The 24,179-nt window shown below is 32.2% G+C and overlaps 1 protein-coding gene across 1 annotated transcript; it reads left to right on the plus strand.

Annotated features, from left to right (window-relative positions):
• The first annotated feature begins 6,130 nt into the window (after window positions 1-6,130).
• fads2 (fatty acid desaturase 2) lies at window positions 6,131-22,346 on the plus strand. The gene is made up of 13 exons (XM_056451574.1): window positions 6,131-6,242; window positions 7,643-7,882; window positions 10,248-10,358; window positions 13,155-13,352; window positions 14,406-14,507; window positions 16,636-16,761; window positions 16,846-16,906; window positions 19,149-19,225; window positions 19,316-19,413; window positions 21,084-21,180; window positions 21,261-21,340; window positions 21,416-21,541; window positions 21,810-22,346. The coding sequence occupies exons 2-13, from the start codon at window positions 7,676-7,678 to the stop codon at window positions 21,859-21,861; spliced, it is 1,335 nt and encodes a 444-aa protein (XP_056307549.1). The 5' UTR covers window positions 6,131-6,242; window positions 7,643-7,675; the 3' UTR covers window positions 21,862-22,346.
• The last annotated feature ends 1,833 nt before the right edge of the window (window positions 22,347-24,179 follow it).

A 24,179-nucleotide genomic window follows, 5' to 3' on the forward strand; every position in this document is an offset into this window, starting at 1 on the left:
ATATCTAGTCAAATATTATTTACTGTCATCATGACAAAGAGAAAATAAATCAGTTATTAGAGATGAGTTATTAAAGCAATTATGTTTAGAAATGGGTTGAACAAATCTTTTCTCCGTTTAACAGAAATTGTAGGAAAAAATAAACAGGGGGGCGAATAATTCTGACTTCAACTGTATGTTTTACGCAGCGGATGCCCTTCCAGCTGCAACCCATCACTGGGAAAGATAATGCAATTAAATTCAAGCTAAATATTGCAAAACTTTTTAAAAATTTTTCCCTTTTTGCTTTTCTTGATTTTTCCACTTTTTTAAAAATTGTATTTAATATTTTTCTATAACATATACATTTGGCTGTACTAGTTTTTGGACCGTTATTGGAAGTTATTTTGTTAGATAAGCTCCAGATTTGGCTATATATATATATATATATATATATATATATATATATATATATATATATATATATAAAAATAAATTTCAAAACAACATAACTAAATGCAGTGTAACTATTATTACATTACTTATTACTATTATTAAACATCCATGTTTATTTTAAAATATACTATTTGTTTAAAATAAGGTTTTAGGTAAATAAAAAATATTAAGAAATATATTAAAAGACAAACTAAACAAATGTTAGGTGTAATTAATAAAATTTGAATAATTGTATTTATTAAATACATTAATTTAAAATGATTTGTCTCCTATATCTATTATTTTATTATTATTATTTAGAAGCATATGGTCCTATATTAGAAAAAAACATATTAATGTAGGTAACACAAGTAAGAGACTTGTGAAGAAAATGTAGCAGTACAATTAATTGTAATAAATATTTCATGTTATTATGTTTAATGATATTAAATATTCACATATTTATTTAAAAGTTCACAGAATTGTACAATTTTTCAATCGTTTTTGGGGTTAAAATAAAATAATATGAACTATTTTATAAAAATTATTGAAATGCACATTGTTACAGTTACTTTTATTAACATATTTAATTAACAATTTAATAATAAATAACTAATTAATTAATAATTTACATTATCTTTAATATTAAATGAAAAGTAATAAATTATCTTGTCTAACAATCACAAAACAGGTTATGTTCAGGTTATTAATTACTAGTGTGTGTGTGTGTGTGTGTGTGTGTATGTGTGTGTACACGTGCGTGTGATATTTATTAAGAATATATTAATTAAAAATAAAAGCAAATATTTTGATGTTAGCAATTGAACTAGACATGCAAAATTGCGCAAAATCTACACAAAACAAATAAACACATATCCCACGTTAACAAAACAAATATTTTCCATCAACCAGCTACTATACCATGAACTATCGATCTATAAAGTATTATATAATGTATGTTACTGTAATATTGATGAAGTTATTATAAAGTCCCACCCAAAGATATCTTAGTACAGTGTACATTTCTGTCATGTAGAGCCTCGGAGAGTCCTTAAACGATGATTTGTGGTGTCACACGTAATGATAAATGTGTAAAGCACTCTCTGCCCTAGATCAGTGTTTTTCTGCTGAAGTGTTGTTGTAATGCATCAAAGTTCAGCTTCTGTGTTCCACGGTGTCAAAGCGGCACAAAATCCCCCTAGTGGTCAGATCACATCATGTGGACACGTGCTCATGATCAAAAATCACTCCACCTTCAGTCTGCTGGAAATGCTGATGCTGAATTATTTGACATTCATTTCTTAACTAACGCACAGTCCTGCACTTCTAAAATGGCATCTTAAAGTCATATTTAAAACAATCTTTTATATGAAAATTCAATTTCAGTTCTCCTACTTCAAAATTAATTCCAATGTTTGAGTGCAAACACTTTCTACACATTTAAAAAAAAACAAATAAAATAAAAAATTATGAAATTCCATTGTTTTTAATGATTAAACTGAAGTGTTTTAATGAATAATCAGACTTATAGATTAATTTTGACTGAGTACTATACACCAATTTATTTAATTTTATACATTTTCTAATAATATATGATAATATTCATAAAAATAGGTGACACGGTGGCTCAGTGGTTAGCACTCTCGCCTCACAGCAAGGAGGTTGCTGGTTTGAGTTCCGGATGGATCAGTTGGCATTTCTGTGTGGAGTTTGCATGTTCTCCCCGTGTTCGAGTGGGTTTCCTGCTCTGGTTTCCTCCACAATCTATAGACATGCGGTACAGGTGAATTGAATAAACTAAATTGACTGTTGTGTATGGGTGTTTCCCAGTACTGGGTTGCAGCTGGAAGGGCATCCGCTGTGCAAAACATATGCTGGATAAGTTGGCGGTTCATTCCGCTGTGGCGACCCCTGATGAACAAAGGAACTAAGCCTTAGGGACGACAAATTTACAGCATAGTGGGTAAAGACAAATTTTAGTCTTTCTGTAAATACTTTTTTCTCGCACAGCTTAAAATAGACTTATATTCATTCTGAATGAATGAATGTAAAAATTAATGAATTTCTAAATTATATTATAATAATATACAATGATATACAATTAAATATTATATGTCAACATTTGAAGCGGATCAAACAGGTTTTTCAAATTTGTTTTGTTGAAAAGTTTTAGGAAATAGTTTTCATGTTTGATGAAAGGTTTTGAACCACTTCAAATGTTGACTAATAGTATACTATAATAATAATAGAATAATTATATAATAATAATACTATTGTATTATAATATATTATTATATTATTACATTATAATATTTATAAAAGTGACTAAATGTAAATGTATTTTTTATAATATTTTTTTTTCCCATTAGGCTTTGTTTCTATTTCTAAATACAAGTATTTTATTAAGCAGACGTCAAAATGAATGTATTGGGGTTTTTAATAATGTTAATGCACTTTGTTATTATGTTGTTATTAGCAAGTTATTACATTGTTATTTACATACTAAAAGTATCATACCTACAGGTAAGAGGACAAATCAGACAACATCAGAATGTAAGAAAGATCTCCTGAATTCTTCATTGTTATCACCAACTGAATCCCTGAAAGAAATTATTACATACAACACTCGTCAGAACAAAATATACAGTTGAAGTCAGAATTATTAGCCCCCCTGTTTATTTTTTTTCCCAATTTCTGTTTAACAGAAATACTATTTTGTCAATACATCTCTAATCATAATAGTTTAATAACTCATTTCTAATAACTGATTTATTTTATCTTTGCCATGATGACAGTAAATAATATTTGACTAGATATTTTCCAAGACACTTCTATACAGCTTTAAGTGCAATTTAAAGGCCTAACTAGGTTAATTCAGCCTGATCTCACGAGAAAACGTAAGTATTTTACGTTTTGTCAGTTTAGTGGCTAATTCGTTTGAATTCGTGCGAGTTCAGTCGTACGAAATTGTACGATTTTAAAAAGGAGGCGTGGCACCTAACCCCACCCCTAAACCCAACCGTCATTGGGGATGAGCAAATCGTACGAAAATGTGCGAATTAGATCGTACGAATTCATACGAGTTAGCCACTAAGTCAAAAAGTTACGAATTGCTGTGAGATTGTGTTGGTTAATTAGGTTAACAGGTTAGGGTAATTAGGCAAGTTATTGTAAATTGATGGTTTGTTCTGTAGACTATCGAAAAAAATATAGCTTAAAGGGGCTAATAATTTTAACAATAAAATGGTGTTTAAAAAAATTAAAAACTGCTTTTATTCTAGCCGAAATAAAACAAATAAGACTTTCTCCAGAAGAAAAAATATTATCAGACATATTGTGAAAATTCCCTTGCTCTGTTCAACATAATTTGGGGAAAAAAAAAATTTTAAAAATCAAAGGGGGGCTAATAATTCTGACATTAACTGTATATCTGTGTGTGTGTATAGAAATAGGGAACAAAATGTACATTTCACAAAAAAAGTCTTTCGGATGACAGATTTCCTTGCAAAAACACATAAATCAGTCTTTCAAAAGTTGTGTTTCACTTTTTAGGCACTGTGATGTACACAAATAATAATTTCTGATTTTATATTATAACAAAAAAGCCAATTTTAAGTTGATGAAGTCATCCAGCATGATCAGCAAGTAAATGTTTTGTATTAGCATAACTTTATGAAAATATAATAACGTGATGTTGCAACCGTTAGCCTACAAATCTTTTTTAATCAAAGTTGCATCTACAGTAGAAACAATAAAAAGCATATCTATAAATGAACAAAAAGTCCTCGATTGATTAGGATTAGTAGCATTATGTCATCTAATTAATATTCATAAGCTGAGCTGATAAGGTTTATAATGTGTCCCTACCCTGACAACTGTGAAGGCCAAAGGTTTGCAGAGCTTTTAAAAACCTTTCGGGTCAAGGTGACATTTATGCACAAAATTTCTGTATATTAAATTGAATATATGTATATTGATGTGCATATTGGTTATTTAAGTTTAAATATACAGATTTACCTTAAACAAAAATTATACAGAGAGATATTTAATTTCCATCCTAAAGTAGTTCATTAACAAAACTCTTAAGGTCTGATAATATTAAGTACAATTAATTACAATGAAAATTATCTAATGTACCTGCATCAAACTAGCATTTATGAGCATTTAATTATCTTATCTTATTTTACTATGAGCTTTATCAGAGAATTAATGCTCACAAATTAACCATAGATGTTTATTCAGTCTGCGAACATGTGAAAAATACTGTATCGTGAGGGAAAGTGCAAAAAATGAGATCGAAAACAAACGTCTGTGGTGTTTCCTTTGCATGGAAAAGTCCAAAGTTCCTTGTTTTTCATCTGAAATGTTTTAACAGACAGATCAGTCACCAATCTGTGACTTGATCTTGCTTTATTCGAAGAAACTTAAATAAACGAGTCTTGAAATGCTGAATGTGCATTGAAAAAACTGCAGTTTGAGAAGATTCATATTGCAAAGCTGACTGAATTAGGGATATTTGCATTAAAATGCATAATTTTAAAGACTTTAGTTTATTCTTAACTAACTCGCATAACTGAGATTTACCAACATTCATAATAAAATAATATACATACATTATAATACAGGCCTACGCATGCATAATGTAATAGATTCTTGCTGCCTTAATATTTTTAGCTGAATCAAATCACTTTTCTACTTACATCTGACTAAAAATATTAAGTTGAACCTGATTATCTCCTTAAAGCAACACAAAAATCTTTTTCTGTCATATTTTTTGTGTTTATAAAATGAAAATGATGAACACAAGTCTCTTCATACTATTAAAAGTAACCTGTTTTTCACACAAAGACAAACCCCTATCAACGTTTCTTTTTAAATTTAACAGAAAACACACTATATTTGAGAATTCTTATGAATTTAATAGTGTTTTTACAAGCTATGTACGACGTTTAATGCAATTTACATAACCAACCTAACTTTTTATTCATGTAAATACAACGATATATTACTTATAAGCAATTCATAGGTTTCTGTATGTGTAATTGTGCACTATTTTAAAATGTTTTCCACACAAAGACAACCCCCTATCAAAGTATTTTTAATTTAACAGAAAATACACTATATTTACATATTCTAATGGGTGTTTTATAAGCTTATTTTTGGATTTACAGGCTTACTTTTGGATTTTTCCACGCAAAGGAAACGCCACAGACCTGAACCTGCTCGTTTTCTACACTTTCCTTCACGATATGCAGTATTTTAACATGTTCGCAGGCTGAATGGACATTTACAGTTAATTTTCGAGCATTTATTCCCAGATAATGCTCATAATATAATAAGATAAGATAATTAGGCTGCTCATAAATGCTCGTTTGATGCAGGTATAGGATTATTTTCCTTCACAATTAATTTTACACATGAATTAGGTCACCCAACGGTCACTTTTTCCCCTCTAAATGCCACGATATGTTACTTATAAGCATTATTTTTAGGTTTTGTAAGCGTACTATGCATTATTTTACCGCCGTTATAGTTTTCTGTCACTTCACTGATGTAGAACTCGAACCTGAGTAACTCTTCTCTTTATCTCGCGTTTTCCCCGCCCTTCCAAAGTTCTCTCTGCCCTCCCATTGGCTGGCGGTCCGCGAGACTGTCTCAGAGACGCGCGCTGATTGGCTGCAGGCGCTCGAATGATCTGTTCGGAATTCAGCAGAAGTACAAGTGATGTGAGTGAGTGTATAAGAAAGTATGAATCTCTCATCCGCTCCTCTTTCTCATCACACACAACAATACAGTGTGAGTGTGTGATCAAAGTGCCTGCTGAGAGGGTGAGTCAAATATTAAAGGTTTAACTCAATGCACTTTTCCTTTCAGCTCATGTTATATAACAATGGACGCGTTCAGTAGATGAATTAACATCATGAGTTCATCAGGTTCAATTTGGTGAATGAAAAGAAAGGATGTGTTATTTGTGGTGTTTATTTCTGGTGTTTACCCTTTATTGACATGCTCTTAGCCTGTTCCTGCTTTTTTAGCATGGTCATTTGTCATGCAAAGTTAAATAAAAGTCACTGACTGGGGTAATATTGATTAACTAATGTACTAATGTAAAATAAACCAGCAAGATTGTGTTAATTTGTGCATTTCTGCAGGATTCTTCTGCTTTCCTGTGCATGTTGAATGAGATTATGTGAGCATTCTTTGTCTCCTTCTTGAACAACAGCCAGGATTGTGTTTCAGTGCGCTTGGGAAAAAATAGACATGGTTTTTGTACAGTAAAAGCGTAGCGGCTAGGTTTATGGGGCAGATTAATGATAAATTAATACATTTATGGTTGCCAAAGTATGTCAGGTGGCTTGCTTTGGAGTTGTTCATTTGTAAATCATTAATTTTCATCAGAGAAGTGAAAATTGTGCATTAAAGAGGAGTCATTTTAAGCACAAAATGGCTTCCATTGGTGTGAACTAATATTTCGGGGTTGATCTTGCAGTAGATTACATATTTTGATTTATTTATTTTTATTTATTTCCAGTTATTATGCTTGTTTTTTATTTATTTACAGTTCACATATCAAGAACTTGTTGTGCACTAAAAATTCTGAATAATTGGATTTACTGCATCTCATAATACCGAAAGACATTTTGGGTATCTTTTTTGGGGGAATTATGGTGAGAAAAAATATATGCATTATATGCCTATCATCATTCAGTGTTTGTAAAATGAAACACAGTAATTATTCTGACCTTTACTCATAAATTTATAAAGCATAAAATTAGTGATCATACTAAAAACTGCTTTAAATAAGCCATCATGTATAGTATAAAAATGCTTGTGTGCATGAAATGAAATGTACAAAAGTGGTTTTATGTGCATTACATTTGATAAGAATTACATTTTAGTGGATGTCTTCATTGCAAAAATGTATGAAAAATGTTTTTTTAAAAGGACATTTGAAAACAAAAGAAAATATGATATTGTAATATTAAATTATTATTACTAATATTTAGTTCCTTTAATATATGTTGCCTTATAAAATACCCAATATTCAAAGTGAATATAGTTATTGTATAATGAATAAATCATGCAATAAGTAAATAATAAATGAATAAATATTGATATTGTATGTTATTGTAAAAAATAAGGCTATTATTCCATGCTCTATTTGTTTTTGGACAACTTTAATTAACACGCTTAAAGTGTATTTGACTGCTTTGCTTTTGTGATGCAGTGATACGCGAGCAGCACTGTTCAGAGATCAGCGATGGGTGGCGGAGGACAGCAGACGGACCGAATCACCGACACCAATGGTAGATTCAGCAGCTACACCTGGGAGGAGGTGCAGAAACACACCAAACATGGAGATCAATGGGTCGTGGTGGAGAGGAAGGTTTATAACGTCAGCCAGTGGGTGAAGAGACACCCTGGAGGACTGAGGATCCTCGGACACTACGCTGGAGAAGATGCCACGGTAAAACAACCTGCAGGTTTACTTTTAACATGCGTGATAAACTTTGATAGAAACATTGGCTTGGTGCCAGAAATGACCACATTATTTGTCTAGGCATCAAAATCAGACATTAAGCTTAAAATATCATGGTAATAAAAATGATTACAAAACATCAACCAAAAGGGATGTTTATTTATATAAAAAATGTCAAATGTTGGTTGTGTTATTGTTAAAGTTTTAACATGCTTAATAAATTGCCTATGCTTAATTTGTGCTTTGATTAATGGCCAAATGTACTATATATTAAAAATATAATATTGTCAAAGATTATTCATTTATTTATTTATTTTTATGTAAAATACATTCATATTTGAAAAGCCAGACTTAAACCCCTTTCACACAGTGATACTGGTAAATATCCGGAAAATTACCGGAACGACTTTACCGGTAATTTACCGGTAATAAAAAGTGCTGTTCACACAGGCATGGACGTTCTGGAATTTTTCCAGAAAAGACCGTTCACACATCCATTCCAAATTACTGCTAAATTCTGACATGATTAAGCAGAAATGAGCTCTAAACGACTGCGCTTGTATTTGTAAATATTTAGCTACATTACAAACTCTGTGGATGAACAAGTATTGTGAACAACTTCGATGAAAACATATAGAGGGACACTTTCACATGTCGAGATGTACATAATTGTGTGTGCTGGCGCTCACCGGCTGCTTTACGTGCACACGCATCAGAGCTTGAAGGTAAACAAACAGCAGTTTATCATAAGCATTTTATCGATAATTATTTACACAGTTGGCATTAAGAAGGATCATAGAAATGTTAACTGACTAAAATCTAGCAACTAAATGTGTCTGGAAAATATTCAAAGGCTTTTGTTTTCATAAAGAGCGCGGATGTGAATGTTGTGAAGTTCTGATTGGCTAAAGTAGACGTCTTACGTCAGCACCTTCTAGACGTGAACGCGCTCTTTCCGGCAATCTTCCTTCTGCGTTCACACAGTGCAGCATTCCGGCAAATTACCCGTAATGTTACAACTTCTCATTCCGGAAAATTGCCGGAACGAATTTACCGGTATTTTCAAAAAGGGCCTGTTCACACATACAGACCTTTCCGGAAAATTGCCGGTAATTTTCCAGAAAGGTCTGTATGTGTAAAAGGGGCTATAGAGACTTTTTTTTTTTTAGACACTTTTTTTTTCATTTTTGCAACAAGAACAAGAGAAGAGAAAATAATAAAGTAAAAAAATAAAATAAAAAACTGATAAAATAATGATAAAAAAAATAGTACATATAAAAAAATCACCATGAAAAATAAAATAATAACAAATAGAAATAATTATGATAATAGTAATAAAGCCATTAAAGCCTAAATTTCTAGGACAAACCTGAATAAATAAACAGTCTCATATTAATATGTGTATCAAAGACAAGATATCACGTTTTGTTGTCCACGTAAAATTAAAAGTATTATTGTTTTTTTACATTTTTTTGTATTAGTGACAATAGTTTTTATTGTATGTATTACAATGGCTACATTTACATGGACTCCAATAATCCGATTTTAATACGATTAAGACAATACTCTGATTAAGTTCATAATCGAACTAAACAAAAATCAGATTAAGATGTGAAGTATGCCTATTTTAGTGGCATTATTACAGTGCAGCACTGACATGTAAACACCGAAATCTGAGAGACAGGATAGTCTATACACACACGGCTGTCTGACACTATTATCTGTACCTACCGAGTCAGTGAAGACCACAGACACCTGCATCGTGAAATGGGGAGTTTTTTTCCCCATACAGCATGGGGTATCAAATTCCGTTAAAACAACACTCTTCCAGCAGTTCGCATCCAATACCTCAGTTTGACACGGGGGGCATGCATGAAATGTTCCTGAATGAAAGTGAAAGTGTCAAACTGCAGTTAAAGTCAAAAAATCAAAAATGAAACCCGAAATAACATGAAACTCCAGAGGAAACGTGGATATCGTGGTGACGCAATGACATTAATCGAACTATGTGCTATAACATGTGAAACGAGATCATGAAAGGAACGTTCAAAAAGCAACTCACGTAAATGCCTTAATCTTATTATTGTCTTATTCAGATTAAGGCAAATAATTTGATTGCTGTTGTCCGTGTAGACGTAGTCACTTTTATTATCTTGTTAAAAAACATTGTTGACTCATGTATGAGTATTAAAATTTAACATAAACATTAGATTTTTACAGGTTATTAAATTTTAAAACCTCTCTGAAGAGTGTCAGAAAGGCATGTTTATTTGTAGTAATGTTTCAGTGATAGTTTCTGATAAGCTCTAAATCAAGATGATAACTGACTGACAAGTTTAATCTGCTGTGACAGGAGGCGTTTACTGCGTTCCATCCAAACCTTCAGCTGGTGAGGAAATACCTGAAGCCGCTGTTAATCGGAGAGCTGGAGGCATCTGAACCCAGTCAGGACCGGCAGAAAAATGTGAGTAAACACGAGAAAATGTGTCATGAATATGAAAATATGACTGACGCTTCTGTCACTTGAATATTAGATCTCTTTCTCCTTCTCTTTCTCCTTCTCTTTTTCTCTGTGTTTATAGTCTGGGTAATCAGTCCTCACAAGCTTTATCTGTGTTTGCAATCATGGGGGATCTGGGCCAGGTGTGTGAGTGCAGGCCATGATGGGATTGTAGTTCATTTCAGTGGCAGAATTGTAGTTCGGGTGATAGTGCATGTTTTCCAGCGATCTGTAGGGCCTAGATCACCTGGTGATCAAGACAGTCAGTGAATAAATGTTAATCTATTTCTGTTTTAATTTGAATTCTCTCTTTCCTAAAAGCCGTTCAAACTGAGGATTGCTTATTAAAAGGACTCATTTGTGTACTGAACGACCTACACATTATGTTTGATTTCAGAAATCAACTACTGTATCATTTTATGAGCTCTGAATAATGACCTTCACATGGCAGAATGACAATCAAGCAGTATATCCACTTCCCAGACACCCAAATAACAGCCTGTTGACTTTACTGTGCCAACAATGCAGTTCTCGGATTACACTTTGACCAAAGGCCAATTTTATTATCACTCCTGTTCTGAGTGATCAGAGTTTTTTTCTTTTTTTTACATCCCTAAAAATCAGGTCACGAAACATTTCAGTGCATTTGTTGCTGCCTTTATGTCTAGGGATCAATTCTCACTTAATTATGAGCAAACTTGCTTTGCTGTTTTAATAGTACATATTATACAACGAGACTTTGAATGCTTGATTGAGATTGCCTAATGAACATTCCATTATTTTCAGATTGACACACATCTAAAGTAGTTCCGGCAGGTTTTAAGCACATTACAGCTCCATATCACTACGCTGTAGAGTTTGGGTTATTTCACAGCTACAACAGTCAGAAATTACATCAAAACACAACTGAAGGCTTTGAATGAGTTGTGTGAGAAACTAGTGCTACACACAGGAGGAGTTTGAGGAAAGAAACCTGACAAATGTCTGAAATACAACCTCTCAACTGTGGCTTTAGCGGTGGGAACCATAGTATAAGCAGAATAATTCACACTAGTTCATTGACTTATTAGAAAATAATGCACTCCTGAGCTGTAACTTTGCTTTGTGTTTCCTCATCACTATCAAGGGTTAATCTTTTCCTAATATTTCAATGCACTGTCATCAATTATCTTTTACTATTATTATATCATAAGGCAGTTTAATGCTTCCATATGCTTCCAACAATCTTTAAATGTAGGAAATATTATATAAAAAACAAAATCGAAATGTTTATGAAGTAAAAACTAAATAAAGCCAACAAGACAATTACTGAAAAAAAAGTTGATTCAACTTAAAATTGTATGGCGACTTGCTGCACTTGTTGACTCTACTTTTAACCCAAGTACTGCACTTGACTCGATTTAAATGGGAGCTATTATGCAAAAATTACATTTATAAGGGCTTTAAACACAGTTGTGTGGCAGCAGTGTGTGAATATAAGCAGCTTCTAATGGTACAAATGAATCAATCCATTATTTATAATCACACTTGATAAAAACAGTCTTCAGAAACACTTTGATTGACATTCTCCCGTTGTACGTGTCATCAGACGAGGAAAGCCCCGCCCACTAGTCACCATCTCTCCCTCATTAGCATAAATAGACTTTTTTAAACTGAAATGAACAGCAAATTTGAAAATAGTTTCAAAATAAAAACTCACCTAAAAATGCAAAACTAAAGTAACAAAACTAAAGTGTAGGAACCATAATATAAACTGAATAATTGCCTATGGTCCATTGAATTAATAGAAAATAATACATATATTCATGCCGTTAGCATATCACCACCTCAAGTGTGCATTATTTTCAAATAGTTCAATGGACTGGAGTCTATTATCGCTAACTTAATGCGTTTATTCTGCATGATAATATTTAAGATCTCTTAATAAAGTGTACCTAAACTCAACACTTTGACAAATATCAATAATTCAGCAATTTAGATGCTTGTTTAAGGCACAAGTCATAGTTAATAATGACATTGAGAATTTATATAGCAAAAATAAACAAACAAGTTGACCAATGTGCTTAACAATAATTAAAACCCAATGATATCTCACGGCAAGTCGAAACTTTTTGATTTAGGTGGCTAATTCGTATGAATTCGTGCGATCTCATTCATACAATTCAGTACGATTTGCTTATCCCACAATGACGTTTGGGTTTAGCGGCGGGTATCGCACCTCGTTTTTAAAATCATACGTTTTTGTACACCTGAATTCATGTGAGTTTATGCAAATTAGCTACTTAACTGACAAAACGTTAAACAGTTTGTGAGATCAGGCTGTTAAAACCCCAAACAACAAGGATAACACAAAGACTAAACAAATTACATCAGAACAAGTAATGAGAAAAAAGCTTCTACATAATAGAAGTCAGTAAAATACAAAATAAAATGCATTCGTCTTTGTCAAACAGGAACGATTTAATTTAAATTTAAAAACGGATAGAGATGGTAAAATAATAAAAATAGCAAAAATTGTAAATTGTGCCCCTGTTGTTAGTAGTAATACTGGCTTAAAGGCTTAACTATGTAAGTTAGGGTAAATAAGCTAGTCATTGTATAACAGTGGTTGGTTTCGTAGCCAATGGGGGAAAAAATGCTTAAAGGAGCTAATAATATTGACCTTAAAATGTTTATTTATTTATTTTTTTAAATTAAAACTGCTTTTATTTTAGCCAAAATAAAACAAGTAAGACTTTCCTTTGTTCGTACTTCTGTCAGGCTGCTCTTGTGGAGGATTTCCGAGCCCTGCGTGAGCGTCTGGAGGCTGAAGGCTGTTTTAAAACCCAGCCGCTGTTTTTCGCTCTGCATTTGGGCCACATTCTGCTCCTGGAAGCCATAGCTTTCATGATGGTGTGGTACTTCGGCACCGGCTGGATCAACACTCTCATCGTCGCTGTTATACTGGCTACTGCACAGGTACAATGGACATATGTTATTCTCAATGTTTTTAAAGGGCTTAGTTCACCCAAAAGTAAACATTTTGATATTACTTACTCACACTCATTGTTCCAATCCCCGAGAACTTAATTCTTAACATAAATAAAGATATTTTAAATGAAATCCCTCATTCTCCATAGACAACAAGAGTCCTGGGATATTTAAAGTCCAGAGAAGGAACCAAAAACATTGTCAAAACAGTACCGCGCACCCTTATTCAAGCTGTATCACAGATTTTGGTGCACAAAAGTGTTCTTGGAGCTTCATATGATCAAAGTTGAACCACTGAAGTCACATGAACTGTTTTGACAACGTTTTTGGTTCCTTCGCTGGACTTTGAACGTCTCGAGACCCTTGCTGTCAATGGAGGATGAGGGAGCTCTCCGATTTCATAATATCAAAATATTAGTGCTGGGCAGAGCGTAATCATGGTTAATCGCATCCAGAATAAAAGACTGTTTTGACATAATATATGTGAGTGTGTATTATATATTTATTATGTATTTGTGATACACACATACATACATATATACAAATAAATTTTGTTATATATTTAAATTTATATAAAATTTCCATCAAATACACATATATTTTAAATCTAAATCTAAATAAACAATCAAATATATGCATGAATATGTGCGTGTATTTACATATGCATAATAAATATACACAGTACACACACATCTTATGTCAAAATGAACTTTTATTTTGAATGTGATTAATAAAATATGAATATAAATATATTAGTTTGTGTTCAGAAGACAAACAAAAGTCTCGGGATTGGAACAACATGAGCTGAGCACAACATAATTAATGACTGAATTTTGATTTGTGTGTGAACTAACCCTTTAAATCTTGTTTTTAAAGAAAAAGCAGCTGATATGAAAACCAAAATATGTTGTATACTGGATACTGGTGTATTTAACTTGTCTGCTAAAACTCAGCAAAGATGTTTAGGGGTTTTGTATTGTAGCAGGAGGTGTGTTTAATTTTTTTTTTCTTTGTCTTGTGCTTTATTGTGTGTGTGTGTAGTCACAGGCTGGATGGTTGCAGCATGACTTCGGTCATCTGTCCGTGTTTAAAACTTCTGGAATGAATCATTTGGTGCACAAATTTGTCATCGGACACGTGAAGGTATCAGCACGCTCACGATAAATGACCTGTTATTATGATGCATTGCACGACGTTTTAATAATGCAGCGGTCATGATGAGACATTAAAGTCCTCCAGCTTGCACGTATTTATGAAGTAAACGGGGCCTAAAATACATTTAAAGCGTCATTTGAAGATGAAAACAAACTTATCTTGCCTTGACAAAACCTTGTGTTTTACATTGTTAGCATAAATTGTATTACAAATTAATTTCTCACATAAATTAGCACATTACTTAGCATGTTTCTAGCATATTTTCACATTGTTCGAATGAATAAGCAGATTTCTTGCATGAATTTAAATGCTGCTACCATGTTACTAGCAATGTTTAACACGCTGCTAGGATGAATAAACTAGCTAGCATTGTTTAGCATAGTAACACTGTGTGAATTGGCAAGTTTCTAACATGAATTAGCACATTGTTGGCATGAAATATGTTTAAACAAATTTATTATGTGAATTAGCACATTGCTAACAAGTTTATAGTATAAATTAGCATGTGGTTGAAGGAACAGCAAATTTCTTGTTTGAATTAGCATGGTGTTACCATGTATATAGCATTAAACAGCATGCTGCTAGGATGTAAACATTGCTTGTTAGCTAGCACATTTCTAGCATGTTAATTAGCATAAACTAGGATGTTTTTATCATGATAACATTCTTTTTTTTATAAAATAGCTAAATCTAACTTGAATTAGCATGTTGTTAGCATGAATTAGCTTGTAGCTAACATTTTCTAACATGTTTCAAGTTTGGTAAACCACACTGTCAGCAAAAAGTAGGATGTTGCTAGCATGTTTCTGTCATGATTAAAAATTGGCAAATTGTTTTGCACAAATTAGCATGGTGTTGTTACCATGTATCTAGCAATAAACAGCATGCTTCTAGAATGTAAACATTGCTAACTTTCTAGCATGTTAAACCATACTGTTAGCAAAAATTTGCATGTTGCTAGCATGTTTCTGTCATGATTTTTAAAAAATAAGTATCTAACATGAATTAGAAGGTTGTTAACATGAATTAGCTTGTAGCTAACATTTTGTAGCATGTTTCGAGCATGTTAAAACATGCTCTCAACAAATTAGGATGCTGCTAGCATGTTTCTTTCATGATCACGCTAAAATAGCAGTAACTTGAATTAGCATGTTGTTGTTGTTTAAATTAGCCATTTTTTTGCACAAATTAGCATGTTGTTAGTATGTATCTAGCAATCTTCTAGGATGTAAACATTGCTAACTTTCTAGCATGTTAAACCACAATTTAAGCATAAATTTGGATGTTGTTAGTATGTTTCTATAATAACATTCTCTTTGTATAAAATGGGTATCTAACATGAATTAGGATGTTGTTAGCATGAATTAGTTTGTAGTTAACATTTTCTAGCATGTTTTGAGCTTGTTTAACCATACTGTCAGCATAAATTAGGATGTTGCTTGCATGTTTCTGTCATGATAATATTCTGTTTGTATACAATGCGTATATAACTTGAATTAGCATTTTGTTGCTTGAAGTAGCAATTTTTCTTTAGCAGGAATTAGCATGGTTACCACAAATCTAGCATTAAACCGCATTCTTTGAGGATGTAAACCCTGCAAACTTTCTAGCATGTTAAACCACACTGTTAGCATGAATTTTGATGTTGGTAGCATGTTTCTATCATAATAACACGCTGTTCTTCTAAAATAGCAATCTAACAGGATTTAGCAACTTGTTTGCATGAATTAGCTTGGAGCTAACATTTTCAAGCATGGTTAGATACTGTTAACATGTATATTAGCATGTTTCTAACTTTTTGATAACATAAATTAGCATTAGCGTTCTAATTAAAATGTAATATTTTACAGAATAGTAAAACGTTCTGTAAAATATTACATTTTAATTAGAACTGTGACTTAGAAACATGCTAAAAGCATCATGCTGTTAGTTTAGCAGCATGCTAACTTAAACTCATCATCGATCTGTTGCTTGCATTACAGTCGAAGTTGTGTTTCATTGTTGAAGCTGATGGTGCAGATTGTGTGTGTCTGTGTGTGTGTGTGTGTGTGCTTGTGTGCGTGCGTGCGTGCGTGCGTGCGTGCGTGCGTGCGTGTGTGTGTGTGTGTATGTTCAGGGAGCGTCTGCAGGCTGGTGGAACCATCGGCACTTCCAGCATCACGCTAAACCCAACATCTTCAAGAAGGACCCGGACGTCAACATGCTGAATGCGTTTGTGGTGGGAAACGTGCAGCCCGTGGAGGTACAAACACACACCATGCAGATGGTAAACACACAGAGGAAGCACTCCATCTGATCCCAGTGCTTCTGTGTGTGTTTATTACAGTACGGCGTTAAGAAGATCAAGCATCTGCCTTACAACCATCAGCACAAGTACTTCTTCTTCAGTAAGTGTTCAGTGTTTGGGATTCCTACTGACATTTTTATAATGATCCTAATATCAAGATTTACTTCAGTCTGATAATCTCTACATTTAAAACTTAATGAGGTTACTCTCAGGCGTTTTATTTAGCTTCATTAAAATGGAACAAGTTTGTTTTTTTTTTCAAAACTTTTTGCTTGGAATTGAATGAGTTTATTCTCAACATTTATTGCAGCATTTGTCTTTTCTCAAACGAATGAGTCAAAACATAATATTTTCTCAAAATGTGACATTTAATTTTAACAATTTATTTAAACTTTCTCATCAAAATGTTACAATTGTTTTTTCAAAACACAACTTTATTCTCAACATTTAATGAGTTTTTTTTTTTTTCATTTTTTGAGAAACATTTTATGTAAACTTTTATATCTCAAAATTTAGTCACTTTTTTATTTGCGGAAATTAATGAGATTATTCTCAACATTTTTTTTTTATTTTTTTTTCTCAAAATTGAAACACAATAAAATTGAATGAGTTTATACTCAATATTTTTCCACATTTTATCTTCTTTTTAATAAAACACATTTTTTTTAAATAAAATAAATATTTATTTATATTATATATTTTTATATTATATATAATTATATATTTTTTTTCTCAAAACAAAATGATTTTATTCTCACATTCTAAACATTTTATTGCAGCATTTTTTTCTCAATTTAATGACCTAAAACACAATTTTTTTCTCAAAATGTAACAAGTTTACATTTTATTTAAAAAAAAAAAATTATATGACTTCATTCTTGAAGTGTAGTGAGTTTATTGTCAACAATGTCTTTAAACTTTTTTGTCAATTTAATGACATAAAACACCATTTTTTTTCTCAAAATGTAATGAGTTGACATTTTATTTAAATAATATATAAAAGTTTTATGACTTCTCTAAAATTTGAGTTTATTCTCAACATTTTATTTCAGCTTTTCTTCTCAAATGTAATCACTTTTTTTCTTTTTATTTGCGGTATTTTAATTTATTCTCAACATTTCAACTTTTTTTTTAATTAAAACAATTCACAAAATTTATTGAGTTTATTCTTAGTATTTTATAGCAGCATTTGTTTTTCCTCAATTTAATGACTCAAAACACCCTTTTCTCTCAAAATGTAGAGTTTACATTTTATTTAAAAATAATATTTAAATTTAATCACAATTTATTGAAATGTGATGAGGTTATTCTCAACAGTTTGTTTAAAACTTGTTTAAAAGTTTTTTTCCTAAACAAAACTTTATCAAAATTTCTTTAAAAAAATCTCTTTTTTGAGAAATATTTTATTTAAACTTTTTTTCTCACAATCTAGTCACTTTTTTATTTTTGTTTTTTGCGGAACTTAATAAGTTTATTTTCAACATTTTGTTTTAACTTTTTTTTTTCTCAAAATTGAAAGGATTCACTAAATTTATTGAGTTTATTCTCAATTTTTTTTTACATATTCCTCAAAGTTTCATAAAATGTAATAAAAATGTTTGTTTTTTCAAATGATCAGAATCAATGAGATTATTCTCAGCATATTATTGCAGCATTTTTTTCTCATGAAACAATTTTTGATGAGTTGATATTTTATTTAAAAATACATTAAATTGTAAAGACTTTATTCTTGAAATGTAATGAGTTTACTCTCAACCGTTTATTTAAACTTTTTGGTCAAAATGTAACAATTGCTTTTTCAAAACACGACTTTATTCTCAAAATTTAATGATTTATTTCTCAAATTTATTTAAACTTTTTTCTCAAAATATAATAAAATTTTTGTAATATTTTAATGACTTTTTTCTCAAAACACAATGAATTCATTCTCGAAAATCCAGATTATTTAAAACACTTTTTTTCATGAAATTGTAGGAACTTTTTTGTGAAACGACTTCATTCTCAAAATTTTATGCATTTATTCTCAACAAGTATAATCTTGCATCATAATGACTTTATCTCAAAATGGTGTTGTATTTTATTATTTCATGGCCCTAATCCTTTTCCATAAAGTAAACATCGATTAAAAATCTATTTTTAAAATCTGATATAAAATAATCAAATAAAGAAAAGTCGGAGGTAAACATTTCTCTAATTCACCATATTATATTTGATTTATTTGACTTTAAATAGCATCTCACTCAGGTAAAAAAAGGCTAAAGTAGCAACAGAAAACATCATCTGATCTAGAACATACTATATATTGACGTTCCTCATTTTACTGTGTTTTTATTTCCCCTTAGTTGGTCCTCCTCTGCTCATCCCAGTGTATTTCCAGTTCCAGATCTTTCACAATATGATCAGTCATGGGATGTGGGTGGTGGGTGATCTCTTTAACTCATCATCATCATCATCTTCTTCTTCTTCTTCTGTGTGTTTATCTAATCTCTGCTCTTCTTATCTCCTGCAGGACCTGGTGTGGTGTATCAGCTACTATGTCCGATACTTCCTGTGTTACACGCAGTTCTACGGCGTCTTTTGGGCTGTGATTCTCTTTAATTTCGTCAGGTATTAAAAAAAAATGGTTTATTTTATATTAGAGTAGTTCAGTTTCAGCATGTTTATTGAAGATATTATGTTAATAAATGGATTATCAGATGCTGAGGTGCAAAGTAGGCTTGCTAGTACATTTTAAAAAAGAATAAATAAAGAAATAAAAATTGTTCACAGTTGTTTTTGCAGTGATGACACAGTAGAGCCGAAATAACCTTTTATTTGAAATGTAATCACTTTTCGGAGTTTATTCTTAACTTTTTATTTAAACTTATTTTTTCTTCTTAAAATTAAAACAAAATTATTTTTTCTCAAAATTAAAAAAAAGTGTGTCTCAATATTTTAATGAAAATATTGAGTTAAATGAAAAATGTAATAAAAATTGAATGACTTTTCTTATATAAAAAAGTAAAATCTTTTCCACTTTAAAGTAATAAGTTGATTCTTAACATTTTATTAACTTTTTTTTTACCTCTAATTTTAATTACTTTTTTGTTTTGATTTGCAGAATTTAATATTTTTTCGCTACATTTTATTTCAACATTTTTCTCAAAATTGACCTTTTGTTAACTGGAAAAGCTCTTTTATATATTAATTAAATATGTATATAATATAAGTTACTGTTATAGATTTTCATATGGTTAAAGAGTGTCCATATACATATACTGTATAAATACAGATATTTTTTTATAGCTGTTTGCTTAAAATTAAAGTTATTAACATGATCTAATTAGATACTTTTTTTAATCTAATGAATGACATGATTTGGGCATTTATAATCAAATAACCGAAAAAATAAAATTAGGAAAAAAAGGGAAATTTTAAGTAATAAAAAAGTATCCATGTTGTGTGCACAAAATACACACTTTCGACAAGGTGAAATTTCATCTATACACAATGATTTCTGATTTCACTAATTTCCATAATCCTTTTTTTTGTAAAACTTCTGCCGCTGATTAATTTCTCTTATGATTATTGAAGTAAAATTTCCTAGAATTTACTATTTAGTTAAATATTACCTTCCTTTTTTATTTGTTTCATTCATTTGTTTCATTATTTTATTGCAGCTTCTTTTTATGGATCTGTGATATCATTCAATTCTAGTAGTTTCTGGGTGAAAATTGTTTGCAGTAGTTTGTAGTCACTTTAAACGCTTTCTAAAAACTGCAAGTAACATTAAAGTTTAATATGGCATTAGGTAATCATAAACATTAAAGAAACAATGCTTAGGTTCAGTGAAATTGAAAGTGAAAGTAAAATTTGAAGTGAAAGTGAAAAAAAATTAAGTTAAAGTGAAATCGAAAGTAAAATGTGAAGTGAACGTGAAAAATAAATGAAGTTAAAGTGAAATCGAAAGTAAAATGTGAAGGGAAAGTCAAATGTCAAGTGAAAGTGAAAAAAATTTTTTAAAGTGAAAGCGAAAGTAAAATGTGAAGTGAAAGTCAAATGTGGTGAAAGTGAAATAAAAAATACTGAAAGTGAAATCAAAAGTAAAAGTGAAACCGAAAGTGAAACAGTGAAATGAAAGTGAAACAGGGAAATTCAAAGTAAAGTGAAAGTTGTGGCGTGGTCAGGTATGGTAATTTGTGCTTTGCATTTAACCTATTCAAGTGCGCGCACACGCACACACACACACACACACACACTTAGGATAAAGTATGACAGTACATTATTGTGGTCCACAGGTTTATGGAGAGCCACTGGTTTGTTTGGGTCACACAGATGAGCCACATCCCCATGAACATCGACTACGAGAAACACCAAGACTGGCTCAGCATGCAGGTGCATTTTCAGCCGTGTTGGGTTTGAACTCATTCTAGTGTACTGGAATGTACATCAACAATTAACTTTCTGTTATTCAGCTGGTCGCGACCTGTAACATCGAGCAGTCTGCCTTCAACGACTGGTTCAGCGGACACCTCAACTTCCAGATCGAGCACCAGTAAGAAAAACGAGTGCGCTTTTTTGTTGTCAGTGTGTATTCAGCATTTCATAACTGAGCTTTGTTTCATTCCAGTCTCTTTCCCACAATGCCTCGCCACAACTACTGGCGTGCCGCTCCGCGAGTGCGAGCTCTATGTGAGAAATACGGAGTCAAATACCAAGAGAAGACCTTGTACGGAGCATTTGCAGATATCATTAGGTAAGACGGACACTTGAAGTCTCACGGACTTAATTTGGTATTTTGAGGAAAATGTCAATTGTAAATGTTGAATTCTGAAGGGGAAAATATCAGAACTGAGAAAAAAAAATTCTAATTTGGAATTGAGGTGAAATAAACACAATTGTAAATGAGTAATCCTGAAAGGATCCAGTATACTTGTATCAAAAGGTCATAATTGCAAAACACAAACTCTGCACTGATGTTCATTTACTCCGATGCTTCATCACTAGCATTCTTTTCTTCTCAGGTCTTTGGAGAAATCTGGCGAGCTCTGGCTGGATGCATATCTCAACAAATAAGGCATCACTTCCACCTACATAGAGATAAGAAGCGGAGAGATATCCTCCAATCAGAGCGAACCTTTCCCAGACTAGACATCAGGAAGACTCGCAACTAAACCACCAGTCAATCAGTTCAGTAAAATGACGCGTAGCACTTTGTTTTTTGATATCTGCAAGATAATTGTGGCACTTTGAATGTGTTTTAAAGAGACGGATCAAAGATGTGTGTCTCGCTCCTAATAAAGGAAGAATCTGAAGGTACATGTACGTGCATGAATGTGTGTGAAAGATGTGATTGCTGGTTTACAATCGCCGAGTTTTAGATTTTGCTAGGTAATTTTGAAGTCTTTATTTAGTGAATTTGCAATACAGATGTTCTGTTTTGATAACTAACATTGGGACACACGAGCTGAGGATAATACTAGTGGTTGCACTTTGTGGTTTATTATGAAATTTAATTGGATTTCCTTCTATTGGTCATCTATTAAACGGATTAAACCTCATCTGCATTTCAGTGTCTCTGTTTTGAATGAACCACATGCTAAAAACTAGTCAGTAAAGTTTGATGACAAACTTAATGGTGGGTTGAGAAAGTCTGTTGGAAGTAGTTTATTTAGTTTGAAAACGTATCAAGTTGGCTAAAAGAGTGTTTAAGATCCCTGCAGTCAACAATAAAACCCCTTTAAAGACTGAAGCAAGCCAGTAAAAAGCTTTAAAGTTGATCCCTCTGTCTGAGGTTGGTAATAGCATGATACTACCATGAGTTAGCATTATTCTAGCATGATTCTAAGAAATTAGCATGAATCTAGCATGATTTAGCATGTTGTTAGCATAGTTCCAACATGAATTCGCATGTTTCTAACATAAATTAGCATGAATTAGCATGTTGTTAGCATGATTCTAGCATGAATTAGCATGTAGTTAGCATGTTTCTAGCATTAATTAGCATGTTGTTAGCATGATTCAACATGAATTATAATGTTGTTAGCATTATTTTAGCATGATTCTAGCATGAATTAGTATGTTGTGAGGATGATTCTAACGTTGTTAACATGATTCTAGCATGAATTAGCATGACTCCAGCAGGAATTAGCATGTGCTAGCATGACTAGCATATTTCTAGCAAGATTAGCATCGCAGTAGGATTTTGGAAATATTAGCATGTGTTAGAACAGCTAGTCACAGTCTAGGGGAAAGTTACTAGGGTGTTGTAAGTGGTTGCTAATGAGTGGCTAGTAAATTTAAAGGTCATCAGAGATTGGCTGCTGGCTAGACTGAGTTGAATGAGGCCAGACTCCAGTCTGTAGGACAGTCTGATGCAGAGTTATGAGCTCACAAAGGTTGACTCAATGTTAAGTCAATGACAGTCTTTTACAATGGAAGTCTATGGGACAGTTGCTAGGGTGCTGAAATTGGTTGCTAGGGAGTGGCTAGGAATTTTATAGGTCATCAGTGGTTGGCTGCTGACTAGACTGAGTTAAATGAGGCCATTCTTAAGTTTGTAGGACAGTCTGATGCAGAGTTATGAGCGCACAAAATTTGACCCGATGTGGGACTTTTAGGAATTTTCTGGGTCGTTTTTCGGATAACAAAAAGTCAGATCAGTTAGAAATGACCTAGCAACCTGAGACAGACCAGTTTGAAAGTTTGAAGTTGCTTGAAAGGCTTAGGAGGAGATACAACTTAAAATTAATCTCAAAAGACGGAAGAAGAAGAATAAGTTTATGTAGAATAAAGGAATAGTGGCTTTCTCAAGCTAATAATTCTCCTCTTTATGTGTATTAAAGGGGACCTACTATGCACATTTACAAGATCTAAAATAAGTCTGTGATGCCCCTAGAGAGTGTGTGTGAAGATTCAGCTCAAAATACCACACAAATAATGTTTTCTAACTCTCTGAAACTGCTCCTTTAGGCTTTAATCCTAATTGTGGCGTTTTGGTGACTGTCGCTTTAAATTCAAATGAGATTGTGCTCTTTTCAAAAGAGGGCGGAGCTACAAATGCCTGTGTGCCAGCACAGTGGCAGATTCAAAAACAAGACTAACGTTGTATGCTAATGAGGGAGAGGTGGTCACTACTGGGCGGGGCGTTCTCCCTCTGATGACACGTACAAAGGAAAAATGTCAGTGTTTTTATCAAGTGTGATTCTAAAAATTAAATGAACACATTTTACCATTAGAAGCTGATTATATTGACACCGTCACCACACAACTGTGTTTAAACCCCTTATTAAGGTGATTTTTGCATAAATCTTAATAACAAGAGAAAGAAAAGTCGTGCATGAATCCATCTGATAAATTTACTGTTCTCGCTTCATTCATACGTCATAACAATC

This window comes from Danio aesculapii, chromosome 25, assembly GCF_903798145.1.
Source record: "Danio aesculapii chromosome 25, fDanAes4.1, whole genome shotgun sequence".
Classification (NCBI taxonomy): Eukaryota; Metazoa; Chordata; class Actinopteri; order Cypriniformes; family Danionidae; genus Danio; species Danio aesculapii.